The following is a 23552-nucleotide window of genomic DNA, read 5'->3' as shown; positions in this document are numbered from 1 at the left end:
ATGTCAAGCCATTTGTGGTATTCATGTTTTACATCTTGATGGACATACGTCTCACGTCTGTTTGCCAGCTGTAATACTATGTTGGGAAAACAATACAAATATTGATTTATCTACCAGAAACAGTTTATTTCAAAAAGGCCAATGTACCACAGAACACAGCATTGTAGACCATCTTAATAGAAGTTAAGCAACTCAAATTGGCTGAAAAAAGCTAAAAAACGCAAAACCGTCTGCAAACTCAAAATGCCATTGCCAAACCCTGCAGAAAAAAGAAATAATTCAAAATAAAAAACCGACTATATCACTTTTAGCAAAAAGACGAAAGTTATTAAATGCGAAAGTGTAGTAACGAAAGTGTAGAAAAGAAAGTGTAGAAAAAAATTACATTCAGCTTAGTACTGCAACGAAAGTACATACAACGCTTAGTACTGCAACGAAACGTCTTTACCAAAAAAATTTGTAATGGGTTTAGAATTTTTTTTGTTTTAAAAAATGCAAAAACTAAAAAAAAAAGCGCAAATCTTTTATTATTTCTGTATGTCATGTAAAAAATACTCTTAGATATATAAAATTTATTAAATGTATTTTATATTGATGGGTTTTAAAAAAAAATTCTCATCAAAAACGATCTTTTTTTCTTCTGGTTTTTATATTTTTAAGTTCAATTTGTAAAAAAAAAAAATTTTTCAATAAATAATGCACGCTTTGAAAAAAATCAATAAATAACAAGGGTTATTTTATTTTTATTGTTTGGTGATCGATTCGACCCGCTTTTATTCTACGGGTTTCTTGTTCTTGGATTTTCGGCTGCCAACCCAACTTATTACATTATTACAGCCTTCGTTCAACCTGAGTTCACTGAATTAGCAATATTTGTCTGAATTAAATGTAGCAAAATTGACTTAGTAAATAAAGACAATCAGATGTCTTATATAAGCAGATATGATTTAACAGAAAAAGCCAAAAATAAATAAAATATGAAATCTATTTCCACCAATGTTATATTAAAAACTACATACAGTTAAACTTGTATACTCTATAAATGCAATAATAATTAGAAACAAAAATAAGAAGCTTTATTATAGAGAATATAAATATAACTTTTTATATAACCTAGATTTTATAAAACCTAGTTTAAATTCACAAAAATGGTGCTTACAATATAGAGGACACTCTTAAGCTGAACCTCTTATGAACATTAAAAAAATTAAAAACATAAAAAACCTCAAAAATAAAACAATTATAAGTAAAAAAAAAGAGGAAAATTTTACCACAAAATTCAAAAAAACAAAAAAAAACTACATTTAACCATAGAAACACATCAACCTATCGAAACACATTGTAAACAAAAACTCTCACACACACGATCATCAACATAAAAAATCTTTTTTTTTTTAATTCATATGAGCACAGACAAACAATTTATAAAAAATTTTAAATATGAAATAAATAAAATCTTATACAGCATGATTTATGTTGAACACGGTAATTGAAAATTACGACGGTAATCAAAAATCAAACTTTAATATTGAAAAGATTATAAACACAAAGATTTGATGAGATCTTCAAGTGGTTGAATTTCTTTTGAATCAAGCAAACCATGTTCGGTTTGGAAGTACATGAAGTGTATAAATATCGTGTTTAAAAAGTTTAGTTGATTAGATTCTTCTAAATGATCAATATGTGATTGATAGACATGGACTAAAACATGAAAGAGCATGCGAAATATTTTTTTAATAATCGTTACAAAATTTGCAGGAAAATGCATATCATACTTTGTAGGAAATATATTCTCATCTGTGACTAATTTTTCAATATTAACGACTACAAGTTCAATATATTGTGGAGCTGACAAGCGAATTTTTTTTCCTTTTTCATCAACCCATGTAAAGTTCATATGTGCTCCATTGGAAACAGCGGTGCAATGTTGTGGCGTACAATATTCACTAACTGAATCATAAACCAACATAATATGTTTAAAAAATGATAAAGTATTAGTAGCTAACCACTCATTATTATCAACACCAGTAGGAACTGGTACAGTAGCTTGCAATTCATCTTTTGTAACATTTGCAACAAGGCCACAAGATAATGTTCGGCTCATTATTTGAGCTTTTTCCTTATGAGCATCTTCAATTACAGTCTTACCACGTGGATTGGTTGTTTTGTTGCCTCGACCAATACTATTAATTAGCCAGTCCATACTTTATTTAATTGTGTAATAACTATAACTAAATATAAAATGCAATATGTAAAACACTTTTCATGCTTATTACTTACACAGTTTTATCTGTTTAAAACTTGTCAAGAAGAATATCTAAAATAAATTTTTGAAATTTAGATAACCTTTTTGACGAGTCTTAAACAGGCTGACCGATACTATAAGAAAAAATATATATATGTGTATTGAATGTTGATATCATTTATAAGAGTTGCAATATCAATATTAAGATAAAAAATATATATACTTGGTCTTCTTTTTTTTACAACTTCAATATACTTACACTTCATTATGTTACAATTCTATGACAATATAATGGAACGTATAAAATATATAGTATAACAAGAATATGTAATTTAACAAGCTTAACAAAGTATAACATTAAATTAATAAATGTTCCTTATCATAAAAACTAACAGTGTTTTTTTAAAAATAAAAAATAAAAACTATTGTCTCTTCAAATATTAACATGTTGTTGTAAAGGAGACTCGTAGAAGACTATGAAGTCTAATCATCCAGTATCTCTAATAAAATTAATTTTTATATATAGTCAAAAATATTTAAACAATATACAGTCAGTGATACACATAAATATTTTAGTATAAATCTTGTTGTTAAGTTTAATAAATGTCAATATAATTGTTGATATTAAGTACGAGGTGTTTTAATATTTTTTTTCAAGGTGACAGGACTATTTAATGCTTTAAGTTCTATATTTTCAGACATTATTTTGTTATATAGGTATGGACCCCGGTAAGAAATAAAGAAACATGAAAATTCTGTTGTTTTTTTAGGTAATGTTATGGTTTCCAAAAAACTGCATTTATAAAAAACCGCGGTTTCGGTTTTAATAAAAAAAAACTAGCAGTTAACCGTGGTTTTCGGTTTTTCTTATCAAATTATAAAACTTATGTAAGTTTATCTTGCATTGTTTATTTAAAAAGTTATTTAAACAAAGTGTTCTGACATTTTGTTTATATTTTGAAATAAAACTTATAATGACTTATTTTTATTGTAAAAAATTTTTAAGAAAACTAAAGATTTTAACAATTCATCAGATAATCGTGATTTGAGTTTTGTGCAGAAACTTGTGCAGTTTAAAAAAATGTGTTCAACATCTGTTGATAAGGGCTGTATAAAGATCGCATTGTAAATTTTTGTAAAGATTTTCTGTTCTTTTGCCCGTATTTTGGTACAACAAAAACTCTTGTTTAAACCATTTGAATTGATCAGTAGACTTGGGTAAGTGTGTGACGCTATCTTTATTGAGAAGTGCACTTAAAACATCCTTAAAATTCATCCATTAGAAGTAAATTTAACAAGCCTAAACACAAGTTTTCCGGCAAAATTTAAAGTATTTTTTAATGGAACAACTGAAGGATCTTTTAGGCACCTTAACAACTGCATAAATTTCCGCTAATTCTTTCATCGATGTGCTTTTTTAAATTTGAATGCAATAAAGATGCGATTTCTGTATTCATAGCAAATACTTTTGCAAGCATGAATTCAAGAATAGTATATGCTGTCAATAACGTTGCACCTTCTCTGCTAAAAAATTGCTAGTTTTGCTGGCACTAAAGCGGCATGTAATGAAGCTAACGACTCAAAATCTAGCTTGTTGATTACATTAAGAGCATTTAATTCAACATATGTCTGGATAAAACATTTCTAAGTTTTTAACAAAGACGCAGTCATTGAAAAAAGTAAATTCCAACAATGACGAACATCCAGATGCGGTTCAATTTCTTTACCAAACTCCTCAGTAACTTTCTTCTGAAAAATTTGATTACCAACTGATGAATTTCACTACTTTTTGTGCATTAACTAAAATTTAAGGGTAGTCAACATTAATCTCATTGTTTACTTTTTCAAAACTAAAATTATCATCATAAATTCCATGTTCATCCTCTTCTGAATCCCTATCCTTTTCCTTGGGAATTGGTACTTTAGTGTCTTTTTTTTTTTGTATAACGTGTCACTTACACCAAGATGATTTGCATGATTAAAGCAAAACTGATCAACAATGTCCATTAATTGCATGAGCTTATTGTGGATTGCTGCACTATCTTGAGTAGAACCTACTGCATCTCTTTCCATACAGACACCAAACAGATTCAAATGATCCTTAATATTTTGTATTAAATTTTCAGCTAAACAGGAACCATCCTATAAAGCCAATTTTAAAGGTTTTTTTACATTCTCTTTCATGCAGGTTGACACCAATGTACCTTCCCAGGTAAAAAAGTTCTGTAGAACTTTTATAAAATTTTGAAACATATAGCCTATAGGTATTCTATAAAACTCTATAGAATTTCTATAGTCTCTGTTAATTTCTATAGAAATTCATATAGAACTTTTTTTTTCCTACTTTTTTCTTATAGAAAAAATGTTTTATAGCAATTTCTATAGAAATTAATAGACATTCTATTGAATTTCTATAGGTCATATATTTCAAAAGTTTATAAAAATTCTATAGAACTTTTTTTCCTGGGTTCTGTGTCTCATAGATGTGTATTCATCATGTGTTAAGCTGAATTTATGTGCCATTTGAATTTTTTCAATTTCTTGTTTCATCACTTCCTTTTTATAAGAAAAATCTTGATGGATTTAAATTTATCACAGTTGTCGGAGTTTTGGGAAGATGATTTCCTCTTTGTTGAATCGATGAGTGAATAAATTTTTTGTTAGTTATCTATTAATTGAAACACCATCTGTAGCTAGATACGTTATAATTTCTTCAAGACTTTTTTTTTGTAAATAGCTGTCAATGGTTTCATTTTTTTTTTTCCAGTGGTGGATTTGAACTACTGCTTGATTTCCCAGTCGAAGGACTATTAATAGTAATTTCATGACGCAAAATATGATTCTGCAAAGTAGTTGTGGATCCACCGAAGCATGTTACAACAGAACCACATCTATTACAGATGCCTTCAACATCTTTTGAATTTGGAATTTTATGCCGGGCTACAAATTTCTAAACTGATGATATGATTTATCTGGAAGATAAATATATTTTCACAAAATTAAATAATTATCATAAATTATTTTTATTACACTCCTTATATTAATATTTTATTGAACCAAAATATACACTAAAAATATCTGTATGTTTTTTTAAGAAATAAAAATCCTTAATGTAAAGAATAGCCCATCCTATTTGAGTATTCTCGAATACTTGAATTTGAATATATTTGCGTATTTTTTTTGGAATACTTGAATAATTTTGAAAATGAAAAGGCGTTAAAAAAATGTAAGCTTTTCATCAAAATACAAAAATAATAAAAACATTAAAACATAATAAAACATAATAAACAAAATACTAAATAATAAAATAAAAATTCAATTACTTACAAATTTTATTTTTTATACCTTCCTATAATAAATAAACATTCAAAAGACATTATACAAAAAACCACTAATACTGTTTTTAAAAACTGATGATTTTCATTTATATCAGTTTTGACAAAAAACCGAGGTTTTCGGTTATCAGTTAAAATTGATGGAAACCCTAAGCAATTTGAAATCCCTGTAGCTCTTGTGATATATCTATTAGAGTAAATTTTAACTCCTCATATCTATAATGATGTAACTTTTTGATGATAATCCTACCTACATAGTAAAACTGTTGGCACAATATTGATTATATAGTTTACATACTGTAAACATTACATATTGGGAAAATACTGTTTGCTACTTGGATATGAGGATAATCTTATATGCGCAAACAAGTAGCATCGAATTGTGGTTTTCAAAACATTTAGAAAATTCATATACTGGTGTCTCCAAATATCATTTAGATCCATTACTGAACTAGAACAGTTTGCAATACAATTGCTATAAATAATGTTTCATTAAATTTAGTAACAAGCCATATCTCAGCACAAAGTATAATTTTAGTCATTGCCATATTGTGTCTAAAAATAAAACAGAATTTAATTAAACTGTTGTAAGATGTTAAAAGCTTAGTTAAAAATAAAGTAGAATATGCTTGAACTGTTGCAAGATATTAAAAGCTTAGTTAAGTTATGTAAATACCATTTACTAAAAGTTTTACCTAACAGTTTTTTTTATATTATTATTACAGTTAGCTCACAGCGCTTCCGAAATGTTCAAAATATTCCGAAGTATTCAAATCTGTCACTTGCAAATTGATTTTTAAATCTTTTCCAATTTTTTAAATACAAAATAAAACATTTTAAATTTATATTGCTGTTATATACATATTATATATAAAGATATTTTATACCATAACAAACAATAAGGAGAGAGTTTTAAAAAAAGCTTTAAATTTAAATAAACATCAAAACAGCGATAGAAATTTTTTGCGCAAGTCTTAATTAAATAATGGGTTGGGGTCTTAATAAGCTGCGGATAGTCTGGAAAATTAGTTAAGTATGTGTGTATAACACACATTAGAGATTCAGTTTTTTTTATTCTAGAAAAAAAGGTTAAACATTCAAACTTTCATCTTATAAATTAAATAATAGGTTGAGGGTCTTAATAAGCTGCAAATGGGTTGGAAGAAATTTATTAAAAACCTAATAGAAACTTAATGATAAAAAAATTTTTAAGTCTGTACTTGTTCTTTTATAGAAATTTACAATTTCACAATAAGAAGTTAAAAAGTATTGAGCATTAATTGTTAACTCAAAAAAAAGATTTGACAGATTTTTATTTTCAACTACTTACTAAAAATTATTGAAATAAAACATAAAAAATAAGTATAGACAGTGTTGGCGAGAATTAGGTTTACATTAGGTTAGGTTTACAGTGATTGTAAACCTAATTCTCGCCATAACCGTATTATACTGGTTATGGTAAATTCATTATTCCACATATTTGTAAGTTTAATTGTAAATAAATTTTAAACTTTTTATATCAATTTCAATTAATCAACACATTTCAAGTGCATATTCTAATTATTATTTAGAACGCTCACTTCAGGTACTGATATCCAAACTGCTGATAAATACCGGTTCACGCAATGAATACCGAAGCATTTAAAAATTTTAAAGTTAATTATGTTATAAACTATTTTTTTTATTCATAACTTTAAAAGGTAGAAAACATGTATAGTTTTTCTACCGCTTACTAAAAAATATTGAAGTAAGGAATGTGTCGAAATGGTTGGTGTAGAATAAACTTACTAAGACCTGTATTTTACAGGTCCAGACAGCTAGTTTATATAAATTGTGTTAGTGTATTCTACAAATAGTGCTCAATGTTCTTAAAGAACAGAGCAATAATAAATTAGTAAAAACATTTATTTAACTTTTTCTTCAACATGCTGTTTCTCCTTCTGTAGGATGTATATATATATATATATATATATATATATATATATATATATATATATATATATATATATATATATATATATATGTATATATATATATATATATATATATATATATATATATATATATATATATGTATATGTATATGTATATATATATATATATATATATATATATATATATATATATATATATATATATATATATATATATATATATATATATATATATATATATATATATATATATATGTATATATATATATGTATATATGTATATATGTATATATGTATATATATATATATATAAATATATATGTATATATGTATATATGTATATATATATATATATATATATATATATATATATATATATATATATATACATATATACATAATAATCATGTAATTTACAAAAAATTGTTTAATGAAATTTCCAAAGTAGAAGTTATTGAGTCTATACAAGTTAATAAGAGCCTACATGTAAAACAACATGTTTTACATGTGGACAAGGATTATCTAATGGTTTCAAGTTGATAAAAATACCTTGTGTAAGTAAATTTGAAAACTAAACTATAGTTTAGTTTTTAAAAAACTTAATAAAATAACAGACAAAACTAGTGTCTTCTCTAAATTTGTCATGTTATACTTTCATTCCTTCTCTAAATTTGTTGTTTTATACCTCCATTCCATCTCTAAATTCATTTTGTTATACTTCCATTTCTTTAAATTTGTTATGTTATACCTCCATTCCTTCTCTAAATTTGTTGTGTTATACTTTAATCCCTTCTCTAAATTTGTTACGCTATACTTCCATCATACAAGTTACACTATAAAATATGCTTCTTCTAAGAATTACTTTCCTTACTAAGAAAAAAAAAAGTTTTAGTAATACTGATGCATTAGAATCTGTATAACTATTATTCAAAAAAGGCAAAATGTTTTAAGATGTCTGCATAATATGCGATGAAATGTATTTGCCAAAATGTGAGAATTATCTAGCAAAACTCTATATGAACTCAGACCTAGCAAAAGTGTTTTTTTTGACAGTTTTGAAGAAAACATTTTGTAAAGTATATATGTTAAAATGTTTTACAAATAATAAACGACTTTAAATAATTCGGGAAAGTTTTAAATGATTTGTTTATTTAAACGCTAAGGGTAGATTAATTTTTTTGGTGCTAAGATAAATTATTTAGGAGTTAGAATATTGATTTTTAAGGTTAAAGTTATGTCTAGGAGATGATTGTCCTGGAGAGATTTTCTGCAATTTTAGAAAAATATTCATTAAACAAATTTGTGATTAGAACCTTATAGGTTTTAATTTGGTTATTTATAGTTAAATTTCGATGGTGTTGTGGTTGTTTGGTTTTATAGCAATAATTTATTTTATTTTTTTCCAGGTGTTTCAAAAATTGTTTAAATTTTCATTAAAATATTTTTTGAAGTATGATTTGATTTTGATAAAATTTGAACTTTTTAAAGCAATCTTTAAATTTCTTACATTTACATTTTATAAACTTTTTGTGAAATTTATTTTTAATATGTATCAATTTAATAATCACAACAGAAATCTAAGGTTTAGATATAGTTTTATTTGTTTAAAGATTTAAAAAGTTAAAAAACAATTACTAATTATTTTGATAACAAGTTCTAGATATTTTGACGAAGAATTATTGATACTATAAGTTATTTGATGGGTTAATGGCGGCCATTCAGCATCATCATGGTTTTTAAGAAATAAATTTTCATTAAAGTATTCAAAACAGCAATTTTTCTTTGTGGTTTTTGCTCATTTTATTCTATGTTTATTTTAAATTAGTGTTTTGAATTGTGGTAATTCTATTTGCTTGGTAATAAAAGGGAATAGAGAAAAGGAGCACATGGAATTAAGGAAAATAGGTCATTATATTAATTTAGAAGTTACATTATTACAAGATTGATTTATAGTTCAAAAAAATAATTTTAAAGTCCTCTAAGATATGTTACTATATTTTTATTTTCTAAAGACAACTTGTCATGTAGAGTTTGTATGAATTGATTACTTAACTCATCTGTGCACATCATGTAATATTTGTGTTACATTTATGTAGTCATAGTAATATTTGTTTCAGTCAGGAAAAAGATTTCAATGAAATCTTATTCCTGACTGAAAAACAAGGTTATTTCAAGTTCTTTTACTTTTAGAATTTAAAAATTTTGTACTTTTGTACTAATTTTGTAAATTTTGTAAAAATTTTGTAAATTTTGTACTAATTTTTAATTTTGTACTTTATGCCTAATAATTTATAGCTGTTATTCTTTGAGATTTATAAATAAATTTATAAATTTATAAATAAATAAATTTGGCAGGATAGATATATAGAAATTTTTCAGAAATAATATATAGAAATAAATGTCAGGACTACAGAACAGATAATCTAAATTAAAAGTTTAGTTAAAGAAAACTTTGTCTCTGTCACTTTGTCTTTGTCATAATGTAGAAGACTGTATTATATATCTCAGTATATGTATAGCACTTTTTTTATTCTGAACTTCTAAAAAACTAAAAACATCTAATACTAGTCACAAAAATAAATAACAAAATAAACAAGCAACCTCTTTGACAATAAAAAAAGAAATAAGAAACTGATGGAAACTATGCAGACAATATAGTTATTTAAAAAAAAAATAGGACAACACAGTAAGTGTCAACATAAATATACATACAATTGTTATTAGGTAATTTTCAAAAAATTAGTTAGCTAAAACAAACATTACAAGAAAGAAAAACTAAAAACGTCATTTATCAAATTATTTTTTTACTTTGACACTATTTTACTCTTTCTACATAAAAATAGTGTTTTTATTCAAAATCATGATCTCAAAAAAAAATTATGAAGAGGTTTCCAAGGAGATATTTCAATTACTTTTCATTAACTATGCATAACATATTATTTATTGAAACTACATATTTATCTATTGATTTGTTGAAAAATGATGTCTTATTTAAATTTTTTTTATATTCTAAATTTCTTTTGATAATGATGATAGAAATTTTACTTTAAAATTATCTTTTTAACAGGTTATCTGCATAATTATACTTATTTGATATACAATAAGATTAAATATACAATAAAAACTCGTTATTAAACATAACGAGTTTTTATTGTACTCACTTCTGAACAGTATGTTTGAGAACGTACTGTTCAGAAGTGTTTCAAAACTTCTTGTAAAGTCTTGGATAAGCTTGTGATACTCTGGATCTAGTGGTTCACTAAATGTACCAGTAACAACTCTGTTAAACATCCTTAATGTATCAACTAAAGGGAAAAACTTTATTGGAATTCGTGATGCAAGACTGTCTTCATTTTTCAATATTGCTCTTGAAACATTACCGTCATATGTACCTCCGTGATAACCTTTCCGTATAACACCAAGACTATTAACCCAATCTTTTAAACCTTCTCAGAGTGGTATAATATAATTACAAATGTGGTTTACCAAACCCATGAGAAGATGAAGTTCTGGTAAAGGCACTATGCTTATTACTAGCTTCTCAGGATCGTCTTCCTTTATAAGACAAGGCTTCACAACATTCTGAATAAAAATAAATGGAACACAATAGTTTTGTATAAAAAGCTTTTTATTAGATTACAAATATATAAATAACGGTAACCTTAAAATTCATCATTTGTTTCTCAGGAAAATCTGCCTCAGCATACTGGCGGTAATAGTTATCTAGGTCTCCGAAGCTTCTAAGTTGACCAGATTTCAGAACAGCTTCCCCATCACACCAGGCACAACTGTATTTTCCACCATGAGTCTATAACCATTTTTTAGTTATATAAATAGTTATATATATATATACAAAATTTATTTCCTTTATAGAATAAATTGGGAGGTTTTCAAGTAATTTAATTACCGAAATTCCCAACAAAATGTTTATGAGTTTAAGGTCAGATGCAAGAGAATATTTACAATTATGAAGGTGAAGTTTTTCTGTTAATACTGTGAGGTTGCTATGTGTTTCTTGCATATCTTCACAGTATGCCAATACAAGCACAGAATTTATTCCAGAGTAAGTTCCCCTATCATTCTGGTCATTCTGTCTGTGTTGGTTTGGGTTAAACAAGTTTGCAATAACTTTCATTGAACCTCCACCTAAGGTGTTTTTATTTACTCATTATTCTTTAAATTTATAGTTTATTATCCATCTATATTATTACAAATCAAATCTCAACCTGAATCTATGCCAACTCTTACAAAAGTACTGAAGAGATCTTGCTTTCTGTACTCAATTACAAGTTCAATATACTCTGTAATATCTTTTACATAAACTAAATCTCTTTTTACATTATTTATTAAACCTTTCTTTTTTTCCTCAAAGGAAACGTTTTCTAAAGCATAGAAGTTCTTAAGTATATTTGTTTTATCATCCAATTTCTTTTCCATATTACTTTCAAACTTAACTCCATTTTTTCGGAAGGTCTTCAAGAGTACATTAGATTTGAACTGAGTCAGTTGCAAACAAACAACTAACTTGTTAAACTCAGAAAATGGTATTTCTATTGGTTTCGTACAAGTTTGACCTAAAGCTATAGGGACTCTAGAACCACCTATATAATTGACAAAAATTTTTAGAAAGGCAAAACATTTTCAAATATATAAAAAGAAAGCAAGTTTTTTAACATTATACCAGTCGAACACAACATTTCTTCACCTTTTTCCATTTCATTATTGGAATATAAACCTTTCAGAATATTGGACACTACTTGGCCTTGAACCTACACAATACAGTGAAAGCTGTAAAACCTAACTGTTTTACAAATGAGATAATAATAATAAGAAACATTCTGATTTAAAAAATTAGTTGTAATAATAATATTTAGATAAATATTTTACTTTAACATCTTTATTTAATATATAAGTTGCCAGATTCTTTCATTGCTTTCTAGGGTTGCATTTATGGCGTATACCTTTACCAATAACGTAAAAACATTTTTGACAAATCTTTAAGCAAGCAACATTTGAACTCTTGCAAACACCAACTTTTTCTGAAATTATATTATTTTTGTTTTATTTGTCTATATTTATTTAAAGAACTGTTTAATGAATTTAATTTTAACTAATTTTTAAAAAAGAAGCATAATATAGAACCTGAGATTTTATTAGTTGCCAATTTACAAATTTTACATTTTTTGCAGCTCCTATCGCAGTAGAAATTGCTTAAAGATTCCTTGTTCCATTTCTGTTTAACAGACGTTGAAAGAGGTTTTCCAGCTTTAACCAAGTACAAGTTTCTTTTACACGTAAGGCATAGCCCAGCTGGATACTTCATTACTTTCATACTATAGTCATTGTGACAATGCTTTACAACAAGCCTTTCCAAGTTTTCTGTAACTGGAATACACTTAGTGTTTTTAGTAAAGCAACAAGCACAGACTAAAAGTCTGTTTAACTTATGAGATCTTTTGAACTTAAATCTTCTTCCTTCTTTCGACATTAAATGAGGCATTATGAATTCTTTAATTTTATTACTTACTAAAAGTATTAATAGTTTATCAAAATTTATAAGTGAACTTTAATTAAATAAATTTATATTAATTTCTTCTAATTTAAATAAATCAATTAACTTTGTTGGAATGTAGTTAGTCATCATTATTTATATCTATCAAATCTTTAAATAACAATAAACAACTAACAAGTAGTAATAAATGTTGAGTAATACGTACTAATAAAAGCTGAGCTAACTCTAAGTTGATCTTTATATTATTAAATATATTATTTTGTATGTAAATCTTGGTATTAATAAAAAAGAGAAGTATCCCAAAAATAGCTGCGATTTAAGCTTTCGAACAAGAGTACCCCAAAATTCAGAAAAACTGCCCCGTTTGAGGGGCATACACATTTGAAAAAATATTTTTGTTAATTCTTAGCCCAAATAGAAATTCATTGACAAATTTCAAGTTTCATAAAAAAACTATGTGCACTTAAGAAGTTATGGTCATTTAAAATTTCAAACTTTCTAATTTTTTTGGAAAGGGGAGGGGGATCAAAAGTTTTTTGGTCATAACTCTTGAACTGTAATTTTATATTTTTTTTAAATTTGAGTTCTGTGAACAAAATTAGATTACCTATGAGATTGTACAAAAAAAAATTTTTTTTATTTGCCCCATTTGGGGTCGGTGCCCCAAAACGTTGTGTATTCCATGTTCCTAGATTTTATTTTTAATTTTTTTTTGACAGAAAATCATTATTTGATGTTAGTATTAGTATGCAATAATTTAAGGTTTGCACTATTTCAGGAAGTTTCTTTACTTGAACATGAAATTTTGTAGGTCCCTCCACTTTTAATGGTTTTTCAGAAAATGTGCCACCTGCAGGATTTTAATTTTTACAGTTCTGTGAAGCTTAAAGGTTTGTTATAAAGAATCTATATAAATATTTGGGGTGTTCCAAAATCAAACCTAAAAGGCCAATTTCTGACCTGTGGTAAACTGGTTTTTATCATTTCTCTTAAAATGTTACAATATGTTGTAACATTTTAAGATTTAAATAAGTACATTAAATAACATTTTAAGTTTTAATTAAGTACAGAGAAATGTCAAATAAACTATGTTTTTTTTGTTTGTTTTTATTGTTTTATGCGTTAGGGAAGGAGTTGGGGAAGGGAAAGTCTTCAAAAGTGTACAGGTTTGTACAAGGGGGAGGAGAGGGTCCTAAATCAGTGGTTTTACTTCCCATGTACTTTATGAATGTCCCCATAGAGAAATACTCGATAACTGGGTTTAATTGTTTTATTTATTATAAAACTAATAAAAATAATAACAATAATAAAAAAACCCCATCATATATTTTTAATCTTATTTTATATATCAAAAATGCATCAAATTCAAAATGGATCATATCAATTTTTAAATCAAGTAATCTTTTATGTATTGTTAATTACATTCAAACTTCACGTTGTTCTTGTTTTTAAGAAATATTTAGCAAGATATGATATAGGATAAGTTATTGTATTTTCGGTCACTATTTTAAGTCAGTCACTTTTACTTAAATTTTATTTAAACAAAAAGTTTTTTTAAAAAATATCATCATTGACTGAAATAAAAGTAAAAATGCAAGTCAACATAGAAGGGGCAACCCAACAGCTTTATCATTTAAACTAAAAAGTTATTGATTCATTTAAATCAATGTTTGGCAATAGGGGTTATGGTTTGACACAAGCCAATATAATTTCTATCATTCAGCACTATATGATAAATACAAAAGAATTACATTTATTTAAAAATGGCAAACCTTCATTACAGTGGTGGTACGATTTTAAAGAGAGATGGAAACATGATGTAGCATTACGCAGAGTAACATTACATTAAACAGAGCGTCATCTTACACTTCTGATGTAACTGAAAAATATTTTAACAATTACAAGAAACAATACAATCAAGCAAAATTGATAACTTAAAAGCTCCATATATTTGGAAATGCAATTAGTGTGGTTTTAGTGGTGACCAACTAAAAATTTTAATTTTAAGCCAAAAGGGTACAAAGCACGTTCTCAAACTTACAGGAAACAATGAAAAAATTAATTATATCGTAAACAACTGCACCAATAAATCAGTCTTTTACTTGCGTTCTCTAGTCATTTATAGATCAAAAAGATACTTGTATCAATCATGGTGCAAAACTGGTCCAACCAACACAGTGTATATAAGATCAGATTCAGGATGGATGGAGAAATCCCAATTTATTGAGTGGTTGGAATGGCTATTCATATAAGCAGTTAAAGAGATTGGCAGAGAACACATTCTTGTGCTAGATGGTCACAGCACTCATGTGTCACTAAATTATATACTTACATCTAAAGATAACCATTTATTACCATGCTTATTAAATATTTTAAATGGGTGCCAAATTATCAAGAAGGGTTGCTATATTTGTTTAGAATAATCATCTACATTTTCTGTGTTGTTTTCTGATGATATGCATCATTTCATCACGACATGGGATCACTTGCACCTATATTATAAAACCTGGTAAATTTATTTTTTTAATTTGTTTTAAAAAACAGTTTTACTTTATGAAGGTTAATGTTGAAATGCAATCAAAACCCTACAGTTCTTACAACCCAAAAGAGTTCAATTCAGCACAAGAGTGAAGTTTTCAGCTGAGTGCAGACCTGCAAAACTTTGCCACAATAAAGTTAATTCAGATTGATTGTCAAAAATTTGTAAAAATAAACAATACATAAAAATAAGCTACAACAATCTTTAGTTTGAAATAAAAAACATAAGTTAATATAAAGGAATACTGCAAGTTTATGAACTTCATAAACTAATCAATTATAAACTGTATAAACTAATCAGTCTATATAATTTATCAAAAAATTATGTTGAAATTATTGTTATTCATCTTTAAATTTGTATTTTTTTTAGCATTACATAGCATTACTATGCCACATTTATACAAATAAAATAATTGAGACCTGGCAGTATATAAATTAAAATAAGCGCCAAATATCAAATGATACGCTGTCAGTAGTGATTTATAATCATATAAAAAAGCATCAAACATTCATGGGCTACAAGTTGGACTTGGTATAATAAAGTTAAAAACCTTTATTTAAAACACCTGGAAAACCTGCAGTTTTTAGAAATATGCAAAAATTAGCTACTGTACAACATGTTATGTTATACCAATCAACTTTTGTGGTTCAACTTCTAGTCATATGGTCCCTACTTATGTTGTTTATAAAGCTGACCATCTATGGACAACATAGATCAAAGGTGAACAACCTAATGTATGATATAACCCAGTTTGCTTTTCTGACTGATTTGAAATTGTTTTTGTCCTGTAAACTGTATTGTAAAGGTCATAAAATTATAAAAGGATCTTCGTAGAATTAAAGTTCTTATTGATGAATATAATTAGCTGAAGAAAATAATGTTTTTTTCGCATAATTACAAGACCTCTTCAAAGATATTGGCTGAAAATAATTGATCAATGGAAAACTTGTGCTCAAAAAAAGCACAGACAATTACAAAAGATGAATTTCTTCTTTATTAAAAACTTTATATACTTATATATACTCATAAGATCAAAAGGTAAGTAGCAACTAAGTAGCTGGTTTGAAAAAATTGTGTATTTACCCATTAAATGCAAGTATTGCCGTAATTGTTTGCTACATGCTGTCAAAAATATTGAAACTAATAAAAACAACATCAGTCAAGCATTAGTTAAAGTACTTAGTGGTTGCACCGTCTTGATGTCAAGTAAAAAAAAAGCCAAAACAAAAAGAAAAAAAATTACGTTTGACCTTGTAATAAGTATTTTTTAGAAGATTTTTAGGCAACATTTAAAGATCTTCCACTTGCATTGTCTTTTGTAAGTGAAACTGTTATTGTTAATAACAGTTATACTTTGCTATTAACAATAACAGTTCTCAATGTTACACTTCACACTGTTGTTAATAAAAAATTAGAAGTACATGTATTAGGGTTAGTAAGCATAAAAAGTACATGCAAAACAAATAAAACTATATGTTGAAAATAAGTTGGAACAACTTGAATCAAAACAAATAAAATATCGCCAACACATGATGGAGTTGCTGCTATGTTCAAGTATGAAAAGATAATAGGCATCATGTTTATTAAACTTTGTTATTGTTGTATTGTTAATAAAACAGAACTAATAGAAAAATAACAATATATAACATTTTTATATGTAAGCCATCTTTATATATATTAATTAAATATAATTGCCACTTATATATAAAAACACTGTTACTGTTCGTCCGCAAATAACAAAGTTTTACAGCTTCACATCCCTGAAACTATTGGCTTTTGTCCCCTTGTTGACATTGTACTTCTTTGATTCTGGGTACACTCTCCTTCAGTTACAAGTCCTTTGAACATATTAGATTTATCACTATTGATAAGATCGAGCTTGGTCACAGTGTGCTAATGTACCTAAAGAGTTATTCCTCAATATAATTGCAGTGCTTTACCCAGCCTGAGATATAAATGAAGCAGGTTCAGGTTTTGAATCTAGTCTTTGGCAATACCATAAGGGTGATCCACTTTCGAAGCTCATAGAAAGAGGAGATCTTAACTGCCTCCCCATCATCTTGGAAGGACTCCTTGATCTTCTTGCATGAGGTATTGTTCTGTAACTTAAATGCATTCTGCTTAAATATCCAGATAATAAACCTTTATCTGGTGAATAAGCTTTTAAACCCATTTTGACTGTCTCTACCATTCTTTCAGCAGCTCCATTAGATTGAGGGTGTTAAGGTGGGGTCTTATAAGGTAAGCAACCTATTTTTTTCAGCCATTGGTACAAAGTGGTATCATGAAATTCTGCAGCATTATCTGATACCAAAATATCTGGAACTCCATTTCTCAAAAAAAAAACTTTGCAGTACTGCCTTCACTGTGGCAGCTTCATGGTTATTTATATTAATAACTTTAGGCCATCCAGAAAAAGAATCCACTAGAATTAGAAATAGTCCGACACCCTGTACATAGGCATGATCCATATGAACCCTGCACCAAGATTTATTTTCATTTGGCTATGTATGTAACATCCTCTCTTTCTTTAAATGTCCTCTCTTTCTCTTCTTTAATCTCCACACATTTTTTACAATTTTTCACATATTCTTCAACATCTTGACATTAGCCAGGCCACCAAGCCTCCAACATTATTCTACATCGAGTTTGCACTGTGCCACAATGTATGTCATCATGGACTGATTTGATGAACTTCCTTCTCATTGTTTTAGGAGGTACAATAAGATCACTATTACATACTATTCCCTTTTCAATAGTCAACTTATTTCTATAAGATTTATAAGGTCTTTCTGCTACAGAGCACCTGTTCCAATTATTATTGCTAATTCTGGTTTTGATATCCATCAATACTCTATCATTTTCTGTTTCTTTTATTATCTCCTCAAGATTCACAAAATCTATTTCCACTAAGTGAATAAAGGTTTCTTGGTCCTTTTCTTCATCTTGTGGTAGAAAAGACATAACATCTCGATAACGCATCTGCATGAGGAATGTTTTCTCCTTTTTTATAGCTTATATCATAGCCAAATGCCATCATTTGCAAGTGATGCAAATGATGGCATTTTTTTTTTATTCAAATAATTTTTTATTCAATTATAAGGGAGTCTTATTTTCAAATAACTTTTATTTAATTTTAGTTAATAAGATATATAATAATTAGATATATCAAAGATGCTTATTGAATTTTATCCATTTTTTATTAATTCAAAATAATTTTTACATTGATATTTATTACATCCGTGCCAATTAACCATGATTTTTTGCAGCCTGCAACAATAATTCATACAATTTTTATTTTCGATTCAGTTTTCAAAGTTGCCTCAAATTCGCCTAGGACTTTAATAATTGTACCATCAAATTGTTTTAGATGGAGATAACATTTTTTTAATTTAGGTTTAGAAATTAGTTTCAAAAAATTTTTTAGGAATGATTGTGACCTGACTTCCAGTATCAACCTGCATTTTTATATTGTAATCATTTATTTTTACATAAATCTCTGGGTTTGTTTCATTCATATTATTAGAATATACACTAGCATCATTGTTCTCTATTTCCTCTACTGTTCTTTCGCACTTTATGCTTGCTTTGCATACGCTTTTAAAGTGGTTCAATTTTCCACTTTTTTTACAACTTTTCCCAAATGCTAGGCACTTCCTAGGTAGGTGTTAAAGGCCACAATACTTGCGTTTTAGTGTTTTTTCTTTATTTTTATTGATATAATTAACTGAAGGGAGATCTACGTTGTTTTCAATGTTACTTTGTATACTAAAAGAGGATATTTGTTCAAGTTGCCTGATAAAATCAACACATGCTCCTAGTTTAGGTGACCCTCCACTCTGTAGCATTCCTAGAGCTTTAATTCTCTGATCAGAAGATTGGAGGCCATCAATCAATCTCATTTGAATTAAATCATTTTCCACGCTTTGACCATCTTTTCCCAATTTTTCAAAGTTGCAAAAACGTGAAGATTCGCGTAATCTTTGTGCATATGATACAATGCTTTTATTGCTTTTTGTTGTTTTAATGCTAAAAATTGAACTCTCATATTTAGTCGTTGTTGAGGTCTCAAATGGGACATAACAACAGTTTTAATATCATCAAACATCATATTTTCTAATTCTTCTGGATATACCATAAGGGAAATATATATGTTACATTGTTGCTATCGTTTATCTCATCTTTTAATTTCTTTGAACGTGCAGAAGCTGAAAAGCATCTATCCCATGCTTCTGCATTGTCTGGATCATTTAAAGTCAGACTGCATCCTACTTGTAGCATTATTGTTGTATCGTTAATAAAACACAACTAATAGAAAAATAACAATATATAACATCTTCTATATGTAAGCCATCTTTATATATATTCATTATATACAATCGCCACATATATATAAAAACACTTTTACTGATTGTCCGCAAATAACAAAGTTTTATGGTTTCACAGTTATAACCAGAGTTTGATTTAACAATAACCAATGTACTAAATTACAAAAAGAAGAAATAACATTTTACAAGGATATGTTAACGAATAAGAAAGCTAGACATTGCCGTAAGATATCAAATAGATTGATTATATATCAAACCTTCATTGATAACCTTGTTTAAATAATACCTTCAAATAAAGGATCCTGTAAATAAAACTTTAAGTGCATTAGGGCAACAATATATTTCAGAAGAGAATGTAACAACTAAAGCTTTTAAAAATGCATTTTTAAAATTGAAATATATATATACTTAAAAATTTCCTTAATGACTATAAGTATCAAGTCCAATAATTTTTCTGAAGAGAAATTCAACTAAACAATTACACCACCTACACATGTTAGATCTACTAGCATGTTGTCAGATTCTTTTTTCATTCAACAAAATTCATCACCAGCACACTTTAGCACCAAAATACATTCAAGTAGTTTAAAATAAATTTATTTAAAGTGTGAAGCGTGTGCAAACCTAAACTAGTAGAAAATAAATTAAAATTTTCAAAGTATTCAACTTTACAGTTAAAGCTTAACATTATTAGTGTTATATGATAATATGTCATGCAACAGTATTTGCATGACTTTAACATCAAAATAAAAATAACATCAAAATATAAAAAAATTTCTTAATAATAATAAAATAAAAATTGTAATAATATTAAAATAAAACAAAAGTTTTTCTCATGTTTTTAGTTGTTTTTCTCATGTTTTTAGTTGTTTTTCTCATGTTTGTCAAGTTAATTTTTGAAAGTATTAACATTAACATAATTAACAACTTGTATATTGGTGGTATAAATCTCTAATTTAGTTTATGATTATCTCTTTTTGTTTTATAATATTATATTAAATCTCTCCCCCCTCCCCCATCTCTTTATTTTTCTAATGGTGTAAATCTAAATTCTTTTATTCGGTCTTCATAACATATCTTTTAAATATTTAATTTTTGTTGCTTTTCTTTGCATTTGTTTTATTCCAAATTGATGACTCAAATTCTAAATGAGGACTAACTAACAAACAATACAGCAACCAAGAAATGGTTTATTTGACCTAATACTCTGTTTTATTTTCTTGCAATCATATTTACATGATTTTGCAATTTAATATCATAAGATATTAGGAAATCTAAATCTTATTCCTAAGATGCTTTTAGCATAGTAGAATGATTTTCATTGCCTGTTAGTTGATTCATATAATATACATAATTTTATATTTTTCTTTGTTGAAGTTTAATAATCCTTTTTAACACCATTTACTAAGGTTTAATAAATCTTTCTGCAATATACAATTATCTTTGTTATTTAAAATCACTGAAATAATTTTTGTATTATTGATGTACAATTTACAACAATTTTTTATTTTTTGTGATATATCATCAATATGTATATAACAAACAGCAGCAGGCACCTCCTTCAATTCTGATTTATAACTCCCAAGAACAACTCTTTAGTTCTATTGCTCAAATATGCTTTAAACCACCTCATTGAAACTTTATTTTCACAATATGTTTTAACTTAATTAACTATCTCTTGTGTGCTACTGTATCAAATGCTTCAGCAAAGTCTCAAAAAGCTATATCAATAGAAAAAATGTTTTCCAAAGACTGTGTAATTACATCTAAAGACTCTAATAAATTTTTATAACAGTTTTTATTAGGAATGCTAAGAATCTGATAGTAATTTATTCTTCTCATGAGATGTTCCATCAAAGCATCAGTAATCAAATTCTCCATTACTTTGCATACTACAGATATTAATGTATACTTTTTAAAATAAAGGAATAATATTAGCATACAACCACACTTTTAAAATTATATATAATCCAGAATGAATTTCAAATTTTTTTCTTAAAAAAATAAGCCTACATTTTATGTTTTTTTATATTTTTGATGCAGCCTCAAACTAAGTACTTTACCTTAACAATGACTTTAAACTTTAGTTTCTCCCATTTAAAAAAAAAAATCAAACCATAATGCAAATGTTTTAGAACCTTTTGATAATTGCAGTATTGCACTACTTAAAACAGATGTTATAAACATTGACTTTCAAAAGATATTTTAAGACTTTCAAACGGCATATCACATCTCATCATAAAATATTAGTCAAACTTGCTTTGTTTAACATAAAAGGTAATTTATTAAATTGGATTTCTGCATGTCTTACTAATGAAAGGCATCAATTTAAGCTGGCAAGTTTATTATTGAACCTAACTAGCAAAGTTTCTCAGGATAGTGTTTTGGGTCTAACTGTATTTTTATTTTATATCTTATTTAAGACCAATATTAGAACATTGCTCAGCAAATAATTTTTCAATATAAACAAGTGGTAAAAAACCTTTAGAAAAAGTTAAATTTTAAATAGTTTTAAAAGCTTTTTGTTTTTCCAAAAATTATAGCCACACAGCTTCCATAAAAATCTTTATAAATATAAATTGATATAAAATTATTACAGTTATTATTGAAAAATACAATTCAATTAACAACAATTACCTTTTATTTTTTAACTTTTTGCAAGCATATACTATCCATGTGTTAATATATAATTGTAAGTTTAAGATATTGCATTTTCATTTACTACTCTGTATTAATTCGATATTTAAAAAAATTCTAGTCTACTTGATGCAATAACACCTAGGTATGTACCACTTAACTTAAAAGCGTGTCTTTTTAGTTTTTTCCTTTTTATTTAGTTATCTCTCTTAACTGTTTAGCTATTTCAAATCTAAAAAATTGTTTATAGTATAACTATAACTTACACCATATCTTTTATTTATTGTTGTGTGTTTTTCTATTTAATGCTGATATTGCTTTTTTTTTTTTTAAATGTTGTGTAATTTTGTCACGAAAACATACTAAACAAATGGTTTCTCGAAAAGTAACGGTAAAATTAAAAATATCATCCCGTCTAATGATTGTTATATAAAAATTTATACTTTACAAAAAGGTGACGGCATGGCGTCGGTACTGTATATATATATATATATATATATATATATATATATATATATATATATATATATATATATATATATATATATATATATATATATATATATATATATATATATATATATATATATATATATATATATATATAATATATATATATATATATATATATATATATATATATATATATATATATATATATATATATATATATATATATATATATATATATATATATATATATATATATATATATATATATATATATATATATATATATACTTAAATTTTAGAAAAAACAACTTTAATTAAAAGTTGTTTTTTCTAAAATTTAAGTATAAAACGCTCAGTTTTTGAAAAAATATATATTTTTTTTAAATATTGAGCACTCTACAACGATCAAGAGTTTAGTGTTTTTAACACTAAATCATACAACAACAATATATATATATATATATATATATATATATATATATATATATATATATATATATATATATATATATATATATATAATATAGTGGGAATATAGTATAATATAGTGGGAGGGGGAGGGAGGGGGG

The 23552-nt window shown here is 26.4% G+C and overlaps 1 protein-coding gene across 2 annotated transcripts; it reads right to left on the bottom strand.

Moving 5' to 3' along the window:
- Window positions 1-967: 967 nt before the first annotated feature.
- LOC136092439 (MOB kinase activator 2-like) lies at window positions 968-22817 on the bottom strand. Of its 2 annotated transcripts, none has more exons than XM_065820681.1 (2): window positions 22797-22817; window positions 968-2231 (listed from the first exon to the last, which is right to left on the bottom strand). In XM_065820681.1, exon 2 carries the CDS (start codon window positions 2201-2203, stop codon window positions 1538-1540), a length of 666 nt encoding a protein of 221 aa, XP_065676753.1. In that variant the 5' UTR covers window positions 2204-2231; window positions 22797-22817; the 3' UTR covers window positions 968-1537. The 2 variants fall into 2 exon arrangements, with proteins under 2 accessions (XP_065676753.1, XP_065676752.1); XM_065820680.1 differs by having other exon boundaries at window positions 22531-22815.
- Window positions 22818-23552: the final 735 nt, after the last annotated feature.

Source organism: Hydra vulgaris, chromosome 15 (assembly GCF_038396675.1).
Source record: "Hydra vulgaris chromosome 15, alternate assembly HydraT2T_AEP".
NCBI classification, from domain to species: Eukaryota; Metazoa; Cnidaria; class Hydrozoa; order Anthoathecata; family Hydridae; genus Hydra; species Hydra vulgaris.
The sequence above is the reverse complement of the archived record's forward strand: the minus strand, read 5'-3'. Positions and strand labels throughout refer to the sequence as shown.

What these genes read in the sequence shown, in the direction of transcription:
- LOC136092439 (XM_065820681.1), bottom strand. Translation starts at nt 2,203, where the DNA reads ATGGACTGGCTAATTAATAGTATTGGTCGAGGCAACAAAACAACCAAT.